Genomic DNA, 22810 nt, shown 5'->3' on the forward strand with positions numbered 1-22810 from the left:
TCTGAAACCAGAAAATGCTTTATTGGAAAGGTACAAAAAAACCAGTCACTGCAGCTAAATTTACAGCAATAAATTACGTTGTGGCTGTCAAGAGAAGTAATGGACACATACACAGGGCTATTCGCCTTACAAACAGGAATCCACATTGCTTGGTATATCAATAATTTATTTTATAATAAAAAAGCAGCACAAAAATAAATATTGAAATGAAATTACTGAGTAACCACAGAGGATAGAATGAGCTGGTGATAAAAAACAACTTAAAACAGAAGACTTCTATCATTAAAAAAATGAAAGCAAGTATCCACCATCTACGGAAACACCCCAGCAGACTGAAATACAGACGAAGGAAAACAAATCCACATTACAAAAGTTTTTCGGTTTTGTTTTGTTTCCTTTTTTTTTCCTATTTTTTTTTCTTTTTTTTTTCTTTTTTTTTTTTTTACTTTTTAAATAAAAACAATCATGACAATGAAGTTTAAATGATTCGAGAGAGAAAAAACTGCCACCTTCTCCTCCTCCTCCCCGGGGTCTTGAGCCATCCCTCATGCTCCCGTGGCATCGCGCCTGGCCCTGCCACAGCTCATCTCCGCACCCGCCCCGTCCCTCCCCGGCCGTCCCAGCGCTGCCGTGTCACCCAGGTCTCTGCCCTTTGTAGTAGAGTTGGGCAAGAGCAGAGACTTGTTTCTAAGGGATCTGGAGCTGCCCTGGAGGGAAAGGTTCCCCACTCCCAACAGAGAGCACAGCAAACATGTCTACGAGAACAGAGATGCCCCTCCCGGTCCCTGCACGACGCTTTTCGTCTTCTCCTGCCTCCCACCCAGCCCTCGGTTCCCACGTCACGCTGTGGATGGGGAGCAACCAAAGAAAGGCCAGGCCCAGGGGAGAGGATCCCAGCACTCACAAAGCAGAGCCCCCGCTCCTCAGCGGGGTCGGGGGAACAAACTAAGAGGGGCAGAGAAGGGAGCCCCGGCATCCAAACTACTGCAGCAAAGAGACAAGCGAGAGGCGCGGCTGCGGGGGAACGCGCCCCAACGCCGCCAGCGCCACGCGCCGCACTCGCCCTGGGTGTCAGGTTAGCAAGTGCAGGACGGAGAGGGAAAAAAAAAAAAGCCAAACAAAACAAAACAAAAACCAAAAAAAAAAAAAAAATAAAACACAACAGAAACAAACCGAACCCCAGAGGAATGCAACGCGACAACCCCAAGCTGGAGGGCCCTCCAGGGAGGAGGGTGGAGGAGCTGGGTCTCCAACGCGGTCAACAGCTTTCGGGTCATTCCTCCCTCCACGTTACCTTGCAATTCTGATCCCTCTGTGGAAGTTTAGCCAGGACATTTCATTCCCCTCCAGGTCACCACCCAGGGAGCCCTGGACTGGCAATTTCTTTTAATAAAGATTTACAGTATCAAACTTGGAAAAAAAATTATTTTTTTTCTTTTTTACGAAAAATCTGTACGATAAAATGTATATAATTATATATTTATATATATATTTCTCTCTCTTTAAATATTTCCACGTGGTCCTTATGGATATCCAATATGGATTACCTACCATGGCTATGGTATCAACAGCTTTAACAACACCCAGGCCTCTTGTTCTTTATCGAGTGACCAGAGATTTAAGTGCCTACCAGCACTAAACTAGCAATCACTTGGACAAGCCTTTGGCACCCTTCCAAGAACTGGAAAAAAAAGAAATACTTGGCCACAAGGGAAGTGCCACGTAAAGATATGTTTCTCAACTCATTCCAACAGCAAGAAGACCCCACGGAACAAAGTTGGACCTCCATCTCCCTTGGTGAGACTGGTCTGATTTCCCCGGAGGGGTGTCAAGGGCAGCCAGAGGGTGTTCCTATCTAGCCAGGAATGTTATGGAGCTCTGGAGCTGTTTTAAAGACTGGAAGCATTTGGGCATTTTCAAGTCAACTGGCCTTTTTCAATAAAGTTTTCATTTAAAGCCCCAACAGTGCCAGGAGTCTCCATTTGCCTGTTTTTGGAGGCACCTGTAAGGTCTGGGAAAGTTTCCAATGTCTGTGAGCTGGAGAACATGAGAGGACCAGGAAATGACAGTAACATCTTTCTCTTCCTCAGCTTCTGCTGTGGGAGTCAATAACTGGTACTGATACACAGGACATCGATCTGCCTGTTTGGAGATAGGGAGGGAGTGGAGGAGAAATGAGGTAACACTAAGTGTCATCCAAACTCTACGTGTTGGAAAATCACTTGAAGGAAACTCCCTGCTCCCCTCCATAACACGTGGATCTGGCAGGGGGAATGAGCCTTCAGGAAGCATTTCACTGACACCCTTTCTGGCTCAGTAAGGTCACGGATGTCGATGTTGAGGACTGAATGAGAACCAAGTCTGAGGTTTTTCTTTTCATTAACCTATTTCACAAGGGATCCTCCTGGGAAATCCAGAGACTCCGATGACAAGGTGAAAAAAAAAGAAAAAGCAAGCTAACGACTTCTTCCAAAGACAAGTAGGGCTTCACTAACTTACTGCCATCCAAGGCAAGACAAAGCCTCAAACAACAAATTATACTGGGTGTCAGATGCCAGCTCACTGTCCCCTTTGCAACAACGGTGGCACTTGCTTATTCTCTTTCAGTCCAAAACACTCGTGAATTCTCCGTGATCTTTGTTTTCTGTTCTGGAGCCCAAATTCTCTAAGCTCTTCTCCTCATCTTGAACTTCAGCAATCTCATTCTCTTCTCACCTGCGTGACAACAGGCATCGTCCATTCCACAAGTCTCTGACCTGCCCTACAAAACTCACAGTCCCTTTTCTTTCCTACTTTAAAAAGAAAATAAAAACAACAACAAAACACACAAACACCAACATAGCTATTTTTTTTTTTTACAGTGACCTGGAAACGTTCATCTTTTCAGCACTGCTGCACTACAGCAGAATCCCTCCTTTCAGCTTCCCACCTCCTGCCCATTGCCAAGCCAGAAATCCCTCTCCCAAACCACTGCTCAGAGCCATACAAACGACTTCTCGATCCCAATTCTTCCGTCCCCTACACACACATTTTCCATCCTGCCTTCTGTGCACCTCTCAGGATAATTCACCCATTGGCAAGAAAAAGCATCAAGTTTCAGGGTCACATTCACACAGGTTGTCTGAACACTGAGGGTTGTTCACTGTACTCTTTGGATCCCAAATTCAGCATCCGATGTGCTATGGAGAGGAAAAGACTCTTCCAGCTCCCATCTGACCTCCCCATAGCCCTTCTCTGGTCAAGGACTGGCAAGCACAGCTCTCCAGCTGGGATGCTCGTTGCTAACCTACCAATGCTTCTGTCAAAGAGGAGACTCTAAAACTTCTCTCCTCCTGTCTGAATACTATTGCCCTCTAGATACACTTCAGTGCTTTAAAAACATCCTTCTGAAATACGCTGCACAAACCCCTTCTCGTAGTGCTGATCCCAGCAGAACTGTCCCACCTTCTCTACAGCCAGTTCTGCCTCCACCAGTAATACTTGCAGCATTTTTCCTCCTCATCTCCCCTTCTCCTCCCCATCACACTGCTCTTCATTCACAGCATTTACTGTGCCTCCCTCCTCTAAGCTTCAGGGAATCCAGGAAAAAAAAGCTGCTACTTCAAGACCGTGGATCATTTGGAAGAAATAAACTGCATAAATATACCCAATTCACAGGCACACCTTTGGGAAGGAGCTATTGGGAAACTTGGGCTTGGAATAAACGAGGCTGCAATGTAGTTTTTACAGGCCACACAGGTAATGGGGCATATTAAAATATGTAAAATATATATTTTTCCATAATTTAACAGCATGGATCAAAACCAAAAGGTTATTCCTAATGGGTGTGGTCAGACCCAAGCATTAGTCTCCATTGTCCTCCCACTCCCATCCACTCATACCACGATGAAATCAAATCCAAAAAGCCTATATCCCTGCCCTCGTAATATCAGATGGAAGTGGGGAAGGTAGGGGAGACCCTTCTTACAAGGAGTAGGAGGCCACTAAAGGAAACTCTTTTTCCCATACATTCATCTCACATGATGATTTCTACAGTCCATCTGTTTCCTGGCTCTTGAGCATCATTCACGAAGACTCCGGAGGCTCCTCAGGTATCTTCTCCCAGCTGGAAAGCTCCCCACGGCTGAGAGGGGTTTGTGGACACAGGGGGAAGGAGGAAGCAGATCTTGCAATTTGTACTGCATACAGAGCTCAAATCCTGGACACAAGAGGTTGATGGAGCCACTGAGTCCAGACAGAAGCAGCCAGTTAAGTTCCCTTTGTAGGAACCCTTTGGGTTTGTTCTTCTCGTTTTCTTTTTTTTTTCTTCTATTTTTTGCACTTTTGGAAGAGAATTCTTAAAATGCCAATTCTTGACATGACCAAGGACTCCGGAACAATGCATAAGAGCCTTATCCCCTCCCCTCTGAAAGGCTGCTAGTTCCCCCCACCGAGGGCACTAGGACGCTGCTGAAAACGGCACAGAACTGGATGAGATTTCGGCTGATTTCACGATGGTGATGACACTGGTGGTGGCAACTTTGGTCGGGGTAATAGGCCCTCGCGCCACGGTACGAGCAAAGGTCTGGAGTGCTTCGTACTTGGAGCGCAAGGCATCCAGCTCTAGCTTCATGCTGCTGTTTTCTCTGGCCAGCTTCTCCACCTCTTGCTGCAGCTCAACCCGCTGCCTCTCGAGCTCCTCTTTCTGAGTCACGCGTTTGATGCGGCAGCTGGCAGCGTAGCCCCGGTTCTTCAGCGTGCGTCTCCGCTGCTTCAGACGGATGACCTCCTCTTTGGTGAGACCCCTCAGGTGCTGGTTCAGCTCCCGTACGGACATTGACACGAGTTCATCATCACTCAGCACTGGGGCATTCTCTCCTGACTCCTCCTTTACCTGCAAATACCAACAGCACAGGGGTAGCAGCAACCCTACGCGAACGGATGTTCTGGACAGCAGAAAGGGACAAGGCCACCCCTCGGCAATGTGACAGCCCTACCTGGAAAACACCCCTGCAGCGCTGTAAAGAGCACAAGCTCCACTAAAACATCCGGGTTAAACATTGCAGAGATCTGAGTGCTGCTGTCATCTGAATTTGGGTAACCCTCTTAGGTCAGAGAAAGTGGTGTGAACCCAACAGCAAGATTTTCAAGGAGATAAACGTAAAGCCAGATGAAGCCTTTTGTTTGTGAAGCCCTTGGTCGGGACCCAAAATTCACACTGAATGCTAAAGATGACACCTTTTCGCAGCATTATGTTGGGATACTAGTGCAGCATCTCAAAAGCAGAATAGCTGCTTGCGTGCAGGGCTTAATTCAGCATTTTATGGCTTTTCGTTTTGCTCATTTGAGCAGTGAACAAAACCAACCCTGCTTGGCTTCAAGGACACAGCCTGATTTGGTTATGCTGGGGCACAGGCCAGAGTGAAGTTACATGAGGAAACCACACTAAGGCCTTGTGCCTTTTGTCAAGCAGGTTTGCCACCACCATTATTTTCAGAATTGTAGAATCGAGAAGACCTTTAATATCACTGAATCCTGAACTTTTAAGACACCATCCTTTTGTCTTTTCAGAGACTGAAGTACATATGGAATGAAGAGCTAAAACACTGGAAAGAAATTTCAACAATGCATGCACAGCCCATGCACAGACCACCACCATGCTGGCATGTCCGAGGCATTTACTTTCTCATAGATATCAGAGATACCAGCTGAATACATCTCTTCCCCAGTGCCTCCCAGTCCTGAGAGTAAAAGTACTTCAAGCCTGGGAGCAGTGGTTTCAGGATGCTGCCAATACCTGCTATACTCAGAAGTTTCTTGGATAGGCAACTGGAATACACCAGCCTCCACGCCATCCCAGAGACTTCAGACCTCTTTCTGGGTATCGTTGGTATTCTTCTACCCTAACCTTTCCTTTAGATAGTGGGAAATTGTATCAGCACTCATTTGTAAGACTCTCTTGGAATGAAAAAGAATACTTGCACAGTTCTACAACAGCCTCCCTGGCCACCCAGCCCCACTCACCCAGCCTTCCTGCCTACCTTTAATGCCTTGTTCGGTTTGGGATTAGTCGTCATAACCTGAGCACAGTCTTCCGGACAAAACTGCTCAGAAATTGCAACTGGGAAAACAAAACAAGATTTATAGGTTAATCTCAGAGACAAAGGCAGGAAGAAGATACCAAACACGGTGGCCCAAACTCCCAACTCGACCACCACTGGAAGAAATAACTACACAGTTGTTTGAAGCACTGTGATGGATTCAGACATTTGTGTTGACAAGCGCATTGCTTCCCAACACTTAAGACCTTATATTTTGCTATTAACTACAGAACCAGCAGGGAAGACAGGGCAGGGAGGAGGGGGAAGGACACCCATAAACAACAGTCACATTAAGCACCACACACCGCCTTGCCATGTGCCACCCCTTCCCAAGGGGAGCACAGAGCGTGGCCTCTCAGGCCCCGCCACCTCCCTCCGGAGGAATCCCAGACGCTCCAAATGGTCTATTAGGGACTGAATTAAGAGTTACCTCCGCTCATAAAAGGCACTGAAAAGCCACAAGACAACAACTCCCTTCATTCTTATTTTGATGATTATTAACCCAGCTCGAAATTGAAACAGCAACCCAGAAAGAAGCTGCCTGGTTTGTAACCTGCTTCCAGCGCTGTCCCCACCCAAAGGAGACGCCACCAGAAAACCTGAACAACAGAAACAAAAGCCCCCGATAACAAAGCCAGGCAGGAGTTTGCCTCTCCCAACACACCAAGACTGTTGCTTCCCGATCCTCCAGCCCCGGGCTGCGAGAGCCGACCTGCTTGATATATCTAGTGACGTGGAGGCATGTCCATCGACAGGCAGACTGTCCCCTGCCGCGACGCTGCCCTTCACTCTCACCTTAGCTGGCGACTACACCCCTTCGACCAGCGCCTTGCCAAAAATTCACCTGCCCGCACCTCCACCCAAACCCTTCGCCCTGCGGTGATGGCAGCACGACGCTCCGACGGGTACCTACCGCGAGCGAGGCGACCACAACCGCGCCACCATCACAGCCTCTGCCTATGGCTCCCCAGCGGGGAGGGGGCGAGGCGCCGGGCCCCCCCGACGCAGGGCGGCTTCGAGGGCTGCACACCCGCAGCACCGCAGAGTGCAGCCTGTCTGGCGGGAGTCCTCTCTCTCCCCCCACCTTCTCCAGCCCAGCCCAAACCCTCCCCATTTCCACGTCTGCATCGTGTCACACATCCTAATCATTCATGAAAAATCCAGCCAAAGCATCCCAAGCATGATTCCCTTCTGATAGTTGCCATGGTGACCTTGGGAAAGTAGCCAACCCGGAGACAGTCACCATGGAAACAGAGAAGCCCAAAAGCAATAATGACTTCAGGTCATGTCTGTGCAAAGACATCACGAGGTCGTCGGAGAGTAAACAAACTCATTCATATCTGCAAACAGGGGTAGCGGGATTTGGGGGGTGCAAAGGTGGGGCGTGAGGACTGGTTGGGAGCTGGGTGGGTGAAGGTGCTGGCTCAGCCCGTGCTGCTGTCACTTGAATTTTATCAGTCAAGACACCTCATCATCACACGACTTACGTAAAGATCAAGATGAAGAGCAGGAGAGGAAAAAAATAATCCTGTAAGTGCAGAGCTGCAAGATACTATCCTAGATATTAGGGAGTGTATTTAGGCGCCTCCTCTATTTTTAAGCCCGAGACAGCACAGCTCTCCATGTCTGGAGGAGGGACAAGGACAGCCGCACAGCGCACAAGCCAAGATGCTCCGTGATGAATGGACCACTTACAGCAACTGGTGTGCACTGCATTTTCTAGAGCATCACCGAGTCCTTCCCTGCTCTCTTCCAGCACTGAACCCCACCCCGGGCAGACCTCAAATTGCAGCCCCTGCCTCACTGGGCTGGTCACAGGGGCAAGTCTCAGCCCCCTGCAGCTGCCTCCAAAGGATGGGGGAGCACCTGCCACACTTTGTGCTCTTCAGAAGGGCAGGATCCCCTGCGAGCACAGGCACTTCTTCAGATCGCAGCACTGCCCTTTTGCCGTCCATCCATCGCTTCCCCGCCGCACCAGGCATTTGCTGCCCACCCCTACCTCCCGGCCGGAGGTGCAGACGTAGGCCCTAGGAGTCGGGAGGAAGGAAAAAGCTCCTTGTCTTGGCCAGGAGGACTCGTCTCAGAGTTGAGGAGCGCAGAGGCGCTGCCAGTGCGCAGAGGAAAGGGCCGGCAGCCCCCTCCCTGCAGAGGCGCAGCGCCGGGCCGCAGGCAGTTGGTGCCATAGTTATGCAGTGAGTCACCAGCTGTTTACAGAGTTTGAGCGCTCACATTCCCACAGCATCAGAAACTCTTCCTTCCCTCAGCGGCATCCCCCCTCCCTCGCCACCCCCATCCCTACAAGGGAAGGGGCACGCTGGGCGCGCTGGCCGCACGCCGCGCTGCTAACGCCGGAAAAGGAAAGGCAAAAAGGAGGGGGAGGCCAACGACAGCCCCGTGTCACACCCACCAACTGCACAAAAAGCCTTTTGATCCTCACCCAGCGCGTCTTCAAAGCGTTTTCTACGCCAGCCGATGGAAAAACTGAACGGGGCCACTTGGCTGCGCAGAGATGGAAAGAATTGTAAAGTACCATGGAAAACACGAGCCGAGGGGGGAGGTTTCCTCCAGAGGGGGTCAGCATGTGGGCTCACCTGCCACCCCAAGCAGTGCTCCAGCTCTGCATGATGAAATCCCTTCTGGTCACCTGTTGCTCCATGTCACCAAAGCAACAGCTCCTTACCCTGCACATTCCTCAGAGGACAGACAGCACAGATGCTCGGTACAGGGTCTTCTGCTGCACACCTGTCTCCCCCTGCACACCAAGGCACCCCCCCAAGATAGGCGGGGAACCATCCTACTGCACCAGGGGTGATGGGCCAGAGCCACTGCTGGCACAGAAATGAATGAGAAGGTTCAGGGCACCATAAGGAATAGTGATACCAGACCCTCTTGAAGGGTGGGAGACTGGGGGCTGCCCCGACCCAAAGGGCAGGGTTCCATAACACAAGTAGAAATACTCAAACGGGCTCAAGCCTCACGCTCAAGACTCCAGTGCCAGGAAGAGTCTTATCTCTGCACTAGGTGAAGGCACAGATGTGGTCCAGGCTCTGCTCGAAACCAATACAACTACGCTCACAACCCTCACCAGCAGCCCTCCAGGGCCTCAGGCTCCATCTCCTCATCTACTAACTCCTTCCCATCAGAACTATTTGGGACTATTCAGCTACTAACAAGCTACTAAAATCAGCATGGCATCTCCCACAGATAGGAAGCAAAATCCACAACAAAATCATAAACCATTCCGCAAACAAGTCATACCCAGCAACATTCCCTAAACATGCTGCACAGGGGTCTTCTGGGAACCTGCCTGCAATTTGATTATTAGAACCCTTTTAGTCTTTACCCTACTCCTGCCCTTCTTTCCTTAATTGCGTTTGCTGCATCACATCTAAAATTAGGAGCTCAGCTTTTTGGAACAAGGACCGTGTTACATCCTGCTCTGTAAGCAGTACGACACACTTTGAACGCTACATCAATAAAGCAGTGAGTAGTAATACACCAACTGTGAGGGGAAAAGGCTTTTCCAGAGCAGCTTCACGCTCGTATTTACAGCAAGTGTTTTGACTGTGGGTTACATAAAGAGCCCTTGTAATTCTGCAATAAAGTTACCCATTGACAGCCTTGCCAACGCCCTCTCCCTCTCTCAGACCACTCCTATGCCTCTTGCAGCATCCTCCCAAAAACCTGGAGGCCTCCAGCTGACATCCTAAGCCTGGCAGTCTCAGCTTAGACCACCGAGAGATCTGCAGTTCCTTTGCTTTGAAAGGGAAAGACAGCAGAAAGCCTGACTCAGGCAGAAGCAGGACACAGCTTTCCACACAAGGCTTGCAATTAAGAAAGAAAACATGCCAGAGTGAGATTTCAGACTTTCCACGCTACAGGGCTTTCCAAGAGCGTTACACATTAAGGAATTACTATAAAGTCGCTGCCGACACCCAACAACTGGAGATGAACTCGAATTTTAAAACTCTTTCTACGCTGAAAGACAACCCTGGCCAGAACATGAGCACCTGGCAGGCAGCCCTGCTGGTGTTTAGCTTCCATTCTCACACACATACAGCAAACTGAAAACATGCAACCCTCACCTTCCGCCAAGCCAGCGACAACTTCCCGAGGGCAGAAAAACAGCGCAAGGTTCAAGCAGCGACGGGGATCTCTGCCATCACGTCTCAATACAGCACCAACAGCTATGCAGGGAACACTCTACTCATTCCCAAATGCAGCCATTTAATTCCTAGGCAGCTGTTTAAATTTCTCATTTATCCGCAAGTTATTCCCAGTTCCAGAGCAGCAGCCAAACGGACGTGCCTACCAAGAATATCTGAGCTGATAGGTGAAGGGAACTACAGATGCTTCAATCTTCATCGCAGTGCCTCTGTCACTCGGAGGCACAACATGGATTTCCAGCACATTGCAGCATGGTAGGCAGAGCACCATCCTTCTCCCCATCATTCAAAAATCCATTCTCCTGCTCTGACAACCTTCACACATCCTGTAAGGCAGACTGACGCTTGTCACTCATTTGTAATGAGAGCGGGGAGGGACAGGCTGGTGGTGTGAATCAGAGAGTAGAGAAGCATATGCGAGGCAATATATTTGACATGAAGAGAGAGAAGACACAAGGAGGGGGTGAGTCACTGTTTACTGTTCTAGAGGAGCTCCACGCAGCCCTCGCCCAGCTGGCCAGCTTTCCATTTCCCTTATGGATCGGAACCAGCATCCAGCAGCAAAGAGGAGATTCAGGAACCTTCAGAGCACATTTAAGAGCTGCCAGGACACAGCTCTCTGAGGCACTCTCTGGGGAAGCCTGGACACGGATCAGATAATCTTCAGTGGTTTGGTAAACAACCTAGTCAGATGCTGCAGAGAGCCTGTGGTTAGGGAGCAGGGATATGGAGTACCAGGCGGGTACGCCTGTGTGTCACCTCTGAAACTTCATGGAGGAGGTGGCTGAAGGGGAAAGGTATGTGACAGCCAGCCCTGGTACTGACAAGCTTACAGCACTTCTTCCATCACACACTTATAAAATGTGGTGACAGAGATATACTGGAATTACACCTCAGCAATCACTAGCCCAGAGATGCATCTCCCCCAGCCACACAAGATGAGCCACCAAGCAACAAATAACTTGCTTGGACGCACAGCCAGATCCTGGGGCACAGCTGGGACTGGGGTTCCTGACTTTGCTGCTCCTGACCCCACGTGCCAGCCATCAAGTCAGACACCTTCACCGACTGCTAATAGTAGAACACAGTGGCATCACTATTTGGCGTCCTGCAATATTGCAAAGCAGTGGCATCCACGATGCAAACTGTCCCTCTGCTTGGGAGCACAGTGGCAGGGCAATCGCTCTCATTACTGCCTTTCCCCCCCAGTCCTTGGGTTGATGGTCACAGAGCATTGCATCGCTTGTGCTTGCTTCATGCTTGGAAGACTCTCTGCCGAAGTTTGAAGATAGCCTCAAACAATAGCTGAGACAGAAGTGGAAACTGCATGTTCATCTCTACAGGGTGCTGAGCCTGAAACTTCCTGATAATTGAAAGTGCTCGCACCGCTCAAGTATTTCACAGCTGGATGTTTACAAAAATGATCAGCGAGCAAGCTTATCCCACAAACCCCGACTGCCGCAGGGGCCAGCGCTCCCAGCTGTCCTTTCTTCGCTTCCCAAACATCTCACACAGCTAGAGATTTTCAATACCAAGTCCTGCAGCACATTCCACGCCATTAATCATCTCCCAATGCTGATGGAAATCAGAGTGTATCAAGCTGATCTGTATTTTTCCCTTTCAGGAGGCACACAGCAGTACTGAACTCTGTGCCGCAACAGATTGCCGAGACGGGCGACGGCGCAGAAATGACATAAAACATGACAAAGCACGCTGTCCTTGACAGGCAAGCAAAAAAAAAAACCAACCAAATTGCCAACAAATTTCTGTCTCTGGTTCAGAAACACTTCTGAAGCAAGGCACGAGCCTGGCGTAATACAGCCGGGGAACATTTAAGAGGGCTCAGGTTCCAAGCCCTGACAGGCTCAGAGCCTGCAGTGTCCTGACGGCGGGAGTCACGGTGTGCCCAACCCTGCGGCAGCAGCCCCGTCGCCGCCAGCCCGACGTCCGGCACCTCGGCCGGGCAGGAGCAGAGTTAACTCCGGTGCCGCGCAGCCCTGCGCGCTGCCATTGGGCAGCCGCGGCGTCCATCACCCCTAGGAAGTGACTGCACGAGGAAGGCTCGAGGAAGGGTTCTCCGCAGGCAGCACCGGGAGGACACACGGAAGGAGAGGGGGGAAAAGCGGAGGGACGCGCGCGCCTTTCATCAGTGGGAAAAAAAAAAAATCACAAGGTAAAACTCATTCGCTCCTAAAACCCCCGACAGCACCACGGCACGACACGCTGGGCTGGGGCGCAGAGCTGAGCTTATCCGCCACAGGGCTTATAAAAACTGAAAGTGCAAGAAAAGGGCGTGCAGCTTTTCAGGGAAACACTTTGCTCTCACTGGCTCTCTCCGCCCTCCGCAGTCCCAGCTCAGCTTTAGGTGCGCTGGCAAAGGAGGGGGCGGCCAGGTGAAAGCGAAAATGGAGGCCTTTCCCTTTTCTGTAACAACTTTGCCCAAAGGGGGCTCGTTCCTAATTTGAGACCTCATGGCCTGCTTTCAGCAGAATCCGTAAAATAAATCCTCCACGGAGCAGCCCACGAGGGAAAGGAGCGGGCTCTCAGCCTGAGGAAGAGGAGGAAGCAAACAGACCCTGGCACACTGAGAATTTGGAGATTTCGGTTCCCCTCACTCGTGGCCTGGATGTTTTCCCATCTCATGCCACTGCCGTCACGGGGAGCTTGAAGAGGTTCCCCCACCCACCCCACTTCTGATTATATCCCCAAACCGTCCTGCACCCACCAGAGAGTCACGCGGCCGTGCCCGCTCCCAGAATGTCACCGTCCCCTTTCCTCCCACTGCCAGTCCCTGGGCGGCCGCAGAGAGCCCCGTTTTCGGGGCGGCCCCATGCACACGCATCCCTCCCCGCAGGCTCCGGGACCAGCCTGAACACACTACGCACCTCTCGCTCTTTCGACCCAAAAAGCAGCTGTGCTCAGCAGAGATAAGCCCTGACCCCCAGCCCATCCGACGGGCAGCGAGGCTCCCGCCTGGCGTTTCCCGCCGGCGGCTGCTCCTGCCCGATAACCCGGGGCCAGAGAGCGGCTCCCGGAGCTGCCACCACGCCCGGCCACCGCCGCGGCCACGCTGCCCGTCCCCGGCTGCGCCCCGGCTCCCTCCGTACTACAAAAGCTGCTATTTTTAGTCAGCGGAGCGCGCGGCGTCACAACAGGTTTCCTCACATGTATTTTAAGAGCCATTCAAAGGCAGAAGCAGGCAGCGCGCTCATCCTCGGGGGCGGCAGGGGGAGAAAAATAACAACAAGAGACGGGAAAGCATCACCCCGGCGCACACCCGGGGGACCCCTGGCCGCGCGTCCCCGGGGGTGCGGGGGTGCCGCCGGCCCCGTCCCGCGGGCGCTGAGCGCTGCCGGCCCCGCGCCGGTGCGAGGGGACGGGGAAGGTGTGACCGCGGGGCCGCCGCGCCCCCGCCCCCCCGGAGGTTTCGGGGGCCACTCGGCGGGCGCGGGCAGCGCTCCCCGACCCCCCTCCCTCCCCGCTCCCCCCACGGCGGGGCCGCCGCCCCTCGCCCCCCGCCGGGCCCCACGTGCGCGCCCGGCCCGGCCCGGTGCGAGGGGCGGCGGCACCACGTGCCCGGCGCGGTGGTGACTCAGCACTTTTACCTCGCCCGCCCCGCCCGCCCGCGCCCAACCGGACCCGACCGGACCGAGCGGGGACCGGGCCGGACCGGGCCGAGCCGCCCCTTTCCCCCCCCTCCCCCGCCGCGATCGGCGGGCAACGCGCGGCCACCCCCCCGCTCCCGACTCCGACCCACCCGCCTCGCCCCCGCCGCGCCGCGCCCCGGGCGGCTCCTCACCTGCGTGCCGGCGGGAGCGCCCCGTGGCGGGGGCGGCGGCGGGGGCGAGGGGGGCGCGGGGGCGGCGGCGGGGGCGCTGCGCGGCTCCCTCCTCCCTCGCTGCCAGCGAGTCCCGCGGACAACAACAAGCGCGGGGCGGCCGCCTCCCCCCCGCCGCGCCGCCGACCAACCAGCGCCCCCGCCGCTTCCGGCATGGCGCGTCACGGCCGCGTCACCGCCCGGCCCGGCCCCGCGGCCGCGTCACCGCCGGCACCGCCCGCGCCGTTCATTCATGGGGAAGGGCGCGGGGCGGGGCGCGGCGCTGCCTTCGGCACGTAGCCGATCCCCGTCCCTGCCCTCGTTCCGATGTACATCGCCATCCTCATCCCTGTCTGCATCCTCGTTCCCATCCTCATTCCCATCCCATCCTCATCCCGATCTCCATCTCCATCCCCATCCTCATTTCCATTCTCATTCCCATTCCCATCCTCGTTCCCCACACCCATCCCGATCCACATCTCCATCCTCATCTCTATCCTCATCTTCACCCCCATCCTCATCCCCCCTCATCCAGATCCACATCCCAATCCACATCCTCATTCCTGTCTCCTCCACAGTGCACAGGGCCCAGCACCGCACCCCACCCCACCACGGGGCTCACCCTTCTCTAACAGCTCCAGCCTGTTTGGATCATCCCCGATGGAAAGGGCGCGGGGTAGCCATGAGATTTTGCACCCTCACACATTTCATAGAGTCATAGAATGGACTGGGTTGGAAGGGACCTTAAAGCTCATCATGTTCCAACCCTCCCTGCCATGGGCAGGGGCACCTTCCACTAGACCAGAGTGTACCAAGCCCTGTCCAACCTGGCCTTGAACACTTCCACAGATGGGAAAGCTTCTCTGGGCAACCTGTGCCAGTGCCCCAGTATCCTCATAAGGAAGAATTTTTTCCTGACATCTAATCTAAACCTGCCCTCTGTCAGTGTGAAGCCATTACCCCTTGTCCTGTCACCATACGCCCTTTTCAAGTCCCTCTATAACTTTCTTGCAGGCTCCCTTCAGACTGGGAAAGGAAGCAATAAGTTCTCCCCGGAGCCTTCTCTTCTCCAGGTTGAATAATTGCAATTATCTCAGCCTTTTGTCGTAGGAGAGCTGTTCCATCCCTCTAATCAACTTGGTGGCCTCCTCTGGGCTCACTGCAACAGGTCGCTGTCCTTCCTGTGCTGAGGACCCCAGAGCTGGACACAGCACTCCAGGTGGGTTCTCACCAGAACAGACCAGAGGAGCAGAATCACCCACCTCAACCTGCTGGCCACAATGCTTTTGTTGGCTCATGTCTAGCCTCTCACCCACCAGCACCCCCAAGTCCTTGGCAGGGCTGCTCTCGATCAGTTCATCCCCCAGCCTATACTGACCCCAACCCAGGTGCAGCATTTTGTACTTGGCCTTGATGTGGGACAGACGGAGGTGGGGAAATATGTCTCGGGCACTGTGAGGCTCTCAGGGGTGATCAGGGCCTGGTTTGGCCCCCGAGCTCCTTGAGGCAGCTGCTGGCAGGGCTTGTCCTCTTTCGCCAGCTGTGGACCAGCCTTCGCCCAGCACTGCCTGTTCTGGAGCCCCCCAAGCCCTTCAGCAGAGCCAAATCCTGCCCCGGGGCTGGATCCTGAACACAATCCTTGCACTTTCCTTGTGTAGTTGTGTGAGCTGCTAACACAGCACCCTGACCCCTGAGGTGTGAGCGGCATTTCAGATCCCGGGAGCATCCAACATTGATGGTAATGCATCAAAAAATGTAATAACACGGGTGGTTGATCAAACCCAAGTGCCTCCATCACAACTGAGCTCCTTTTGATTTTTTTTGTGTCCGTAACTATATTAGAAAGTCTGTGCAATTTGTGCTTTCCAGCCTTGGGGCCAGATATCCTTATTGGAGCAGCTCTAAGGGTCATAGTTGAGGCTTTGAATAAGATCCCATCTTTTGCTGCTCCCTTTGAACAACACGAGCTGGAAAACACGGAGAGCCCCATTTCTGGCACAGCCCCACAGATCTGGGCAGCTGGAGCAAGATTTAGGCGAATGCACCACCCTGACGTTAAGAAATCCCTGTTTACTATTGGAACTGACTAATGAGGTTGGCTAAAGCTCCTGGGCAGTGGCATGAAGTGTTGGCTTCCACCTCTCCCAGATTTGCACTCTGAAATCTTGCCCTGGGTGCTGGGATGAGTTGAGTTCAGGGTTGGAAGGCAGATTTCAGCCATCCCTGTGGTCCCCACTGATGCCTCTGAGGTTTGTCTCCAGATCTCCTTTACATCCAGGAGGGTTCTGGTGGCTCAGAGAGCCAAGACAAGCAAGGAGAGGGGTGCTGGTGGTGGGAGCCTTGGGGCCTCTGATGTCCCCAACACAGCCACCTGCCCCTGTGCTCTCTCTGAGTGATGATAATCAAGAGTGGCCAGAGCCATCCTGTATTATCCAAGGTTTTTCCCTGAGGCATCCATGAGAGGGTGGAGGCAGGAGGCAGGAGGGATGGACTGGCTGCATCCTGAGTGGGGGATCTCATCCTCTGTGGTGACAGCCCCACGCATGGGGCTCGCCAGAATTGGGGTATTTTCCCCTGTCTTCGCAACAACATGGTTTTGGCAGACTGCTTATGGCAGGAGGGAAGCGGCCTTGTCACCTGAAATTCTGTTTCTGGGTGAATCGTCCTGTTCACAACAGGTTACTTTTTCTTTTCATTCCCTGAGGAAAGCAACTCTGTTCCAAAGGTGTGTTGTCATTTGCTGCTGACCTTTAGACTGCAGTGGCCTTCAATAGTAAACAAGGAGAAGCTCTCCAGTCCCTCAAAAAGTGGGAAAGCCTGTGCAGTTCTATACATTTGTTAAGCAGGTGAAGAGAAGTGCGTGGGAGACAGGAACTCTGGTGAAAACCTGGATGGAAAAAGGGTTTTATTCTGGGATGTGGGTGTTTTGGGGGTCTGGTCCACCCTTTGTGTGCTCAAAACACATCCTGAAGCCACAGTGATTCCCTGAAGCCACAACACACGATTCAGCACAGGGACCTCTTTCACTCTGCTTTGGGTAAGGTGCTCTCAACCTACAAGGGTGACAGACGCATTTGTACTCTGGGTTTAGAGACCTTGTGTGCATTCAGACTGGGGAAAATCTAAAAAAACCGCTGATCCCCCATATTCCCCACCTTGTCGCTTTTGAGCAGCGTTGAGTTTAGATACAAATATTAAAAATAAATTGAAAATAAAATTAAAAAAAAGCACTCAAAGCGCACAAAGGAGAGGAGCGAGCGGACGATCAGACAGCGGAGAGGCGTTATGTGTGCAGATGCGCTGCTACTAGAGAGGCGCGGTAATAGCGGGGCGGCTTCTCGGGTGTTTACGGCGGAGCAGGCAGAGCTGCAGCGCCGGGAGCGCTGCCCGCCCGCTGCCCGCTGCCCGCCCGCTGCCCGCCCGCTGCCCGCCCGCTGCCCGCCCGCTGCCCGCCCGCTGCCCGCCCGCTGCCCGCTGCCCGCCCGCAGCCACAATGTCAAGAGGAGACACGTGTATGTAAGCGCCGGCACGGCCGGAGCGGGGCCCGCAGGCGGGCAGGGGCTCCCGGGGCGCGGCGATCCCCGTGCCCGGCTGGCGCTGTGTGTCCCCCCGCAGTGTCCCCGCGGCGGGGCGGCCGGGCAGGAGCCTGGGGAGCTTGGGCTGGTGGCACGCCGAGGTGCCACCTCGGGGGTTCGTGTGGCCGCGGCGGGTGGGCGCTGCCACCCCGGGGCCGCCACCCACGCGTGGGGAAGCGGCGGGCGGTTGCACAGGGCGGAGGCGCTGCCGCTCGCGGGGGTTTCGCAGCCGGGCCCCGGCAGGTTGTGCCGCGGTGGTGGCCGAGCCTGGGGAGGGCTGCCGGGGAATAAACCTGTTTGTGGTGGGGATGGAGCCGTTTGCTGAGCCGTTGCAGGTCGTAGGGTGGAGGAAGGCAGCGTCTGAGCGCCAGTGATAGGAGATGGAGAGAAGAAAGTTGTGTCTCTTGTTGTGTCTCTTATTTAAGGTGCTGAGATTGCTCCCTGCACTCACCCGGAGCATGAGGGTGTCCTTTGCTTACAGTCCAGGAGCTGTTTGTCTGAGAGGTTGTTAGAATCAGGTTTTATCAGTGGGAGGCAAGGACTGATGGTATACTCCCAGCCATCCCTTGTCCAGCCCTGCCCGCAGCTAAAACCTCTGACTCAGGGCTTTGGGCGATGATAAGAGGATGCTCAAAGAGGATGCTCAGAGCAGAAAATACTCTGAGCAGAGGATGCTCCCTACCTTGGAGCCGTGGCTCCCACCTCTGTTCCCACAGGCAGAGCAAGCTCGATTTTACTTGCAGCTTCCAGAAATGCTGCAGTCCATAAATTCAGACCTGGGAAAAACTCCTTGAGGGGCTGCTCTGCCACTCCCTGAGAGCAGGTGGGGTTCAGGTGGGTGGTGCTTTGTCCCTTAGGGCTGGTGAAGAGCTGTTTGTCAGCATCTCCCCGCACTCAGCAGGATCAGGACCACCTGACCTTGGCAAAGCCTTCCATTGCCGAGTTTGCCATGTGCATCTTAGCCGAAGGCGCAGATGTGATGATGCAGGGTGCTGAGGTGGGCAGGCTCTGCCTGAACCAGAGGCATCAGGAGAGAGTGAAGCTGTCCTTGAGGCTTGGGCGAGCTCTCCCCCTCTGTGTCTTTCACACCTGCCTCCATCTCCCTTTCGATCCAGCACCAGGACGATGAAGTCGTACCAGAAGCTGACAACGCCGCAGCCGGCAGGATGCCAGGTGGAGGAGGAAGGGGCTGCCCCGATGCCCCCCGCCCGTGGGAGGATGGCCCCGTGCTGGGTGGGCAGCGGGCTGCTGGTGGCCGCCGTGCTGCTGAGCACCATCACCGTCTGGGTGCTGCGGCAAGTGTCGGGGGGCTGGCTCGGACCCACCCCACCCCCCAAATGTCTCCTCGTGCCTGAAAGCCATCGCTTCGACTGCTACCCAGAGCGGCAGGTGGTGGTGACCCAGGAGCTCTGTGAAAGCCGAGGGTGCTGCTTCATCCAGAGCCCTCTGCCGGCAGAGGGCAAGCAGGGGGTGCCCTGGTGCTTCTATCCCCCTGACTTCCCCAGCTATACCTTGGAGAGTCTCAACCAGACAGCGCTGAGCATGGTGGGGTTGCTGGTGCGAAGGGAGAAGGCCTATTACCCCCGGGACATTGAGATGCTGAGACTGGACGTGGAGTTCGAGACAGACACACGGCTACACATCAAGGTGAGGTTCCTGATGGCTGCCCTCCTAACCCTTGAACCTGTCATCTCACAGGTAACTGTCCCCTGCTGTGACCGAGTGTGGAAGCTACTGTGCTCCAGGCATGGCTGTGTGGGGCCAACGAGTGTCTCCAGCCCTTTGTCTTCTTGCTTTGTTGGTCTTTAAAGCACTTTTTCTCCCTTTTGCAGATAACGGATGCGGCCAACCCACGGTATGAGGTTCCCCTTGATGTTCCCCGGGCGATGAAGAGGGCAGAAAACCCCATCTACAGTCTGAACTTCTCCTGGGATCCCTTTGGGGTGCTGCTGCGGCGCACAGCAACGGGGACAGTGCTGTAAGATCCCACCTTCTCCTCATCCTGTGGCAGGTGGGGAGAAACTTATCCAACCCTAGGCGGGCTCCAGCACACTTTCCAGTGTTTTTTCAGAGGGAAAACCCATGCTTGCAAGATCTCCAGCCAGTTATTGCTTTTTGTCTTGCATCTTTTTAGCAGTGCTCACATGGGGATGCAGCAGCACGTGGCTTCCTGGCCCCTTGGGCTGGCCATGTGCTTGCTATGGCCGTGGCAGGACTGGGTGGGATCAGCACCTCTCCAAAAACCTCCCAGTGCCCTGATTCCTCCCGAGGTCCTACACCAGCCAAACATTGTGCAGGTCCCTGGCACATCACCAATGAGCAGCATGGTGGCTCAGGAAAAGGGCCAACAAAGGGTTGTGACTTTGCCCATTTCACGCTTCTTTCAGGTTTCCCTGGCTGTTGAAACTATAGGGACATTCACAGTTACAGGCTTTTTGTGGAAAAGGACTGCTGGTGACTTTGCTGTACTGCTCTCTGTCACCTCCACAGCTTTGCCCACACTAAGCTGTTGACAAGCACTGACAGCTGGGCGATGTATGGTCAGGGTGTTTTGGGATCCCATCTTTTTGTCCTCCTTCCCATTTGCTGGTGACTGTGGTCTGTCCTGTATTTGGGAGCTGCTTATCAGTGACAGCAGGCTGAGAAGCCCCACTGCCATATCGCCTCGGTGGTTAATAATAACCTGGGTGGAAACTTCTGGTATCAAAGGGAAGGCTGTGCCGCACTGGGCCAGGCTAGTTTAGGCTCAGGCTGTGCCTTGCCTCCAGCCAGACCCAAATTTACTCCTGGCCTAAGGTGTTAGGGTGGGATGTGGGGTGGGACGTGCTGCTTCACTGGCCCTTGGGATGTTTTGAGAGTGAAGAGATCAGTTTTTGATAGGCAAATGGATCCCAGTGGGTCCCAGCATCCCCTCTTGACCCCCTCTTTTCCTCAATGTAACCTTGGCAGGCTCAACACCACTGTGGCCCCCTTGATCTTCGCTGACCAGTTTCTCCAGATATCCACATCGCTCCCATCCAGGTTCCTCTATGGGCTGGGGGAGCACCGTGGCAGCCTCCTGCACAGCCTGGACTGGAATACCCTCACTCTGTGGGCACGCGACGTCGCTCCCACGGTACATCTGTCCTGTCCCCAGAGGGGTGCAGGGGGTGAGGGCAGGAGTGCTGCTCTCCTGTGCTTTGACAAGCCCTGGGAAAACATGGCAGGGGTGGGCAGCAGCACTGGGAGGGGCAGGGGATGATCAAGGCTGACAGGCAGGTATGTGCCAGGGAGAATTTCAGAGCAATTGCAAAATGCTCTTGGCACTCCGAGGGCACCGGGTGTTTTCCGCTCCACCCTGCTGCTCGTGCAATGTGTTGTGGTGAGGCTTTCCCTCTCACCCAGCCCAGCTCAGTAGCCCCTGAACGGCAAGGAAGAAGCAGCCTCTCATGGCCTTCAGCACCAGCCCTGAAACCATCCTCGTCCCTTGCCTTGTCCTCCACGGGGGTGACAGGTTCCTGGTTAGGTGGTGGAAGCATATGCAGCTCGGGGCCTTTTATTCACCCCCAGTGACATGGGGCTCTCCTGCTTTGCCCTCTCTGCTGTCTTACCTGGCACCTCTTCCTTGCAGGAATCATTCAACCTCTACGGCGCTCACCCCTTCTACCTGCTGATGGAGGAGGGCGGAGATGCTCATGGGGTTTTCCTTCTCAACAGCAACGCGATGGGTAGGTGTGTTAGGGGACCCCAGGCCAGCTGGTCCCTGGTGGAGGACCTGGGGTAAGAGGAAGCCATAAAAGGGAAAGATGTGGTTTGATGGCTCCGTTATTGAGCGCAGCCATCTGTTTCCTGGCTACAGCGAGGCTCTTTAGCAACTGCCGAGCAGTTTAACCACACGCCCAGCTGCTGAGTTGCCATCAGGAAAGCAAGTGCCTTGCATGCAGGTCCATGCCTATTCCCCCCTCCACTGAAACATCCTTGCCCCCAGGCCCGGCGGCGTGGCATGGCTGGGGTGCAGCCGAGGATGCCGTCTGCTGCCCGTGTTTCCCCAGCTGTGCCGCGCCAGCTGCGGCCGTGGGATCTGCCCGTGTGTGCCAGCTGGTAACACAGCAGCTCCTGCGGGCTCCCCGGTGTCGGGGACGGCACCGGTGACCACCCAACCCTCCCAGCAGCTGCTGCTTGCAGCCAGCTGGGGCGATGCTGTGCACACCGGGGCTCTGGCAGCTCCAGCTGTGCTGGGATCTGTTGCAGCCATGCTGCTGAAGAGGAGCTCGTGTGAGATGCAGCCACCCGAGCTGAGGTTCGAGGGTTCATTCATGTGGAAAGCCCTTCCCAGGAAAGGCCTTGCTCCCGCACACTCTCTTGTACGAGTAGCTCTAGATTCACTTAGGAGGGGGCTTTGGGGGAGAACATGAAGGAAAGCACTGCACTGCACGTGCTTGATCTTGGTCTAGCAGTGGAAGCTGGTGCAGCTTTGAGCTTAAAGAGCAGATTTTTAAGATAGCATAAACCACTGATCTCCCATGGGCTGTGATAATTTAAGCTTCCAGACACCCATTTAGCATCCACTGAGTGCAAGGCAGGGATTTGTCTATTCCCCTGAGCATTGCCTGTGGTGCTGCCTGGTCCCCATCATGTGGGCTGAGGTCTGGAGGTTGCTCCCCAGTTGTCACTGTCTTTTTCCCTTCTCCTTCCCCCTCAAAGAGGTGGCCCTGCAGCCTGCTCCAGGCCTGACCTGGAGGACCATTGGAGGGGTGCTGGATTTTTACGTCTTCCTGGGGCCCGATCCCAACATGGTCATCCAACAGTACCAGCAGGTGATAGGTAAGTGCCCGCACCCCACCATGGCTATCTGCAGGCACCTTCCCCATGCTCACATCCCCGTCTCACCCCAGCTTCACCACATCCCCAGCCCTCCCAGCTGGGGAGGGATCAGCCTCCCCCAGCCCTCCCAGCACATCAGGGGGCAGCGATCACCTCCTTTTCCCACCTCTCCCCTTACCTTCCTATCCTTTTGAGATGCTGCTGTCATCTTGGGACACCCCAGCCATGCTTCCATTCTCCCACTGCAGGTTTCCCAGCCATGCCACCCCTCTGGGCTCTCGGCTTCCACCTCTGCCGCTGGGGCTACGGATCCAGCAACGGGACCTGGCAGACCGTGAGAGCCATGAGGAACTACCAGATCCCCCAGGT

General features: G+C 54.4%; 2 protein-coding genes across 5 annotated transcripts in view; one reads left to right on the top strand and one right to left on the bottom strand.

Annotated features, from left to right (window-relative positions):
- On the bottom strand, positions 1–14191 carry MAFK (MAF bZIP transcription factor K). Of its 3 annotated transcripts, none has more exons than XM_027726186.2 (3): positions 14046–14191; positions 6021–6100; positions 1–4873 (listed from the first exon to the last, which is right to left on the bottom strand). In XM_027726186.2, the coding sequence occupies exons 2-3, from the start codon at positions 6054–6056 to the stop codon at positions 4439–4441; spliced, it is 471 nt and encodes a 156-aa protein (XP_027581987.1). In that variant the 5' UTR covers positions 6057–6100; positions 14046–14191; the 3' UTR covers positions 1–4438. The 3 variants fall into 3 exon arrangements, with proteins under 3 accessions (XP_027581987.1, XP_039246927.1, XP_039246924.1); XM_039390993.1 differs by lacking the exon at positions 14046–14191 and adding an exon at positions 10166–10235; XM_039390990.1 differs by lacking the exon at positions 14046–14191 and adding an exon at positions 6994–7127.
- Positions 12338–22810, top strand: part of LOC113990618 (lysosomal alpha-glucosidase-like) — a 15829-nt gene continuing 5356 nt past the window's right edge. Inside the window, exons 1-7 of one of the 2 annotated variants that reach the window (XM_027726184.2) lie at positions 12338–12419; positions 18754–19285; positions 19471–19616; positions 20588–20753; positions 21249–21345; positions 22322–22441; positions 22690–22808. In XM_027726184.2, coding sequence (XP_027581985.2) covers positions 18764–19285; positions 19471–19616; positions 20588–20753; positions 21249–21345; positions 22322–22441; positions 22690–22808 — 1170 coding nt within the window. In that variant the 5' untranslated portion in view covers positions 12338–12419; positions 18754–18763. Of the gene's footprint in view, positions 12420–17541; positions 17580–18753; positions 19286–19470; positions 19617–20587; positions 20754–21248; positions 21346–22321; positions 22442–22689; positions 22809–22810 lie in introns of those variants that run through there. The other variant, XM_027726185.2, reaches the window with a different exon arrangement.

Source organism: Pipra filicauda, unplaced genomic scaffold, assembly GCF_003945595.2.
Source record: "Pipra filicauda isolate LSUMZ 115617 unplaced genomic scaffold, ASM394559v2 scaffold129_size2064235_pilon, whole genome shotgun sequence".
NCBI classification, from domain to species: Eukaryota; Metazoa; Chordata; class Aves; order Passeriformes; family Pipridae; genus Pipra; species Pipra filicauda.

What these genes read in the sequence shown, in the direction of transcription:
- MAFK (XM_027726186.2), bottom strand. Translation starts at nt 6,056, where the DNA reads ATGACGACTAATCCCAAACCGAACAAGGCATTAAAG. An exon ending in AACCGAACAAGGCATTAAAG is followed by an intron (nt 4,874 to 6,020) that starts GTAGGCAGGAAG and finishes TGGTATTTGCAG; the next exon opens with GTAAAGGAGGAGTCAGGAGA.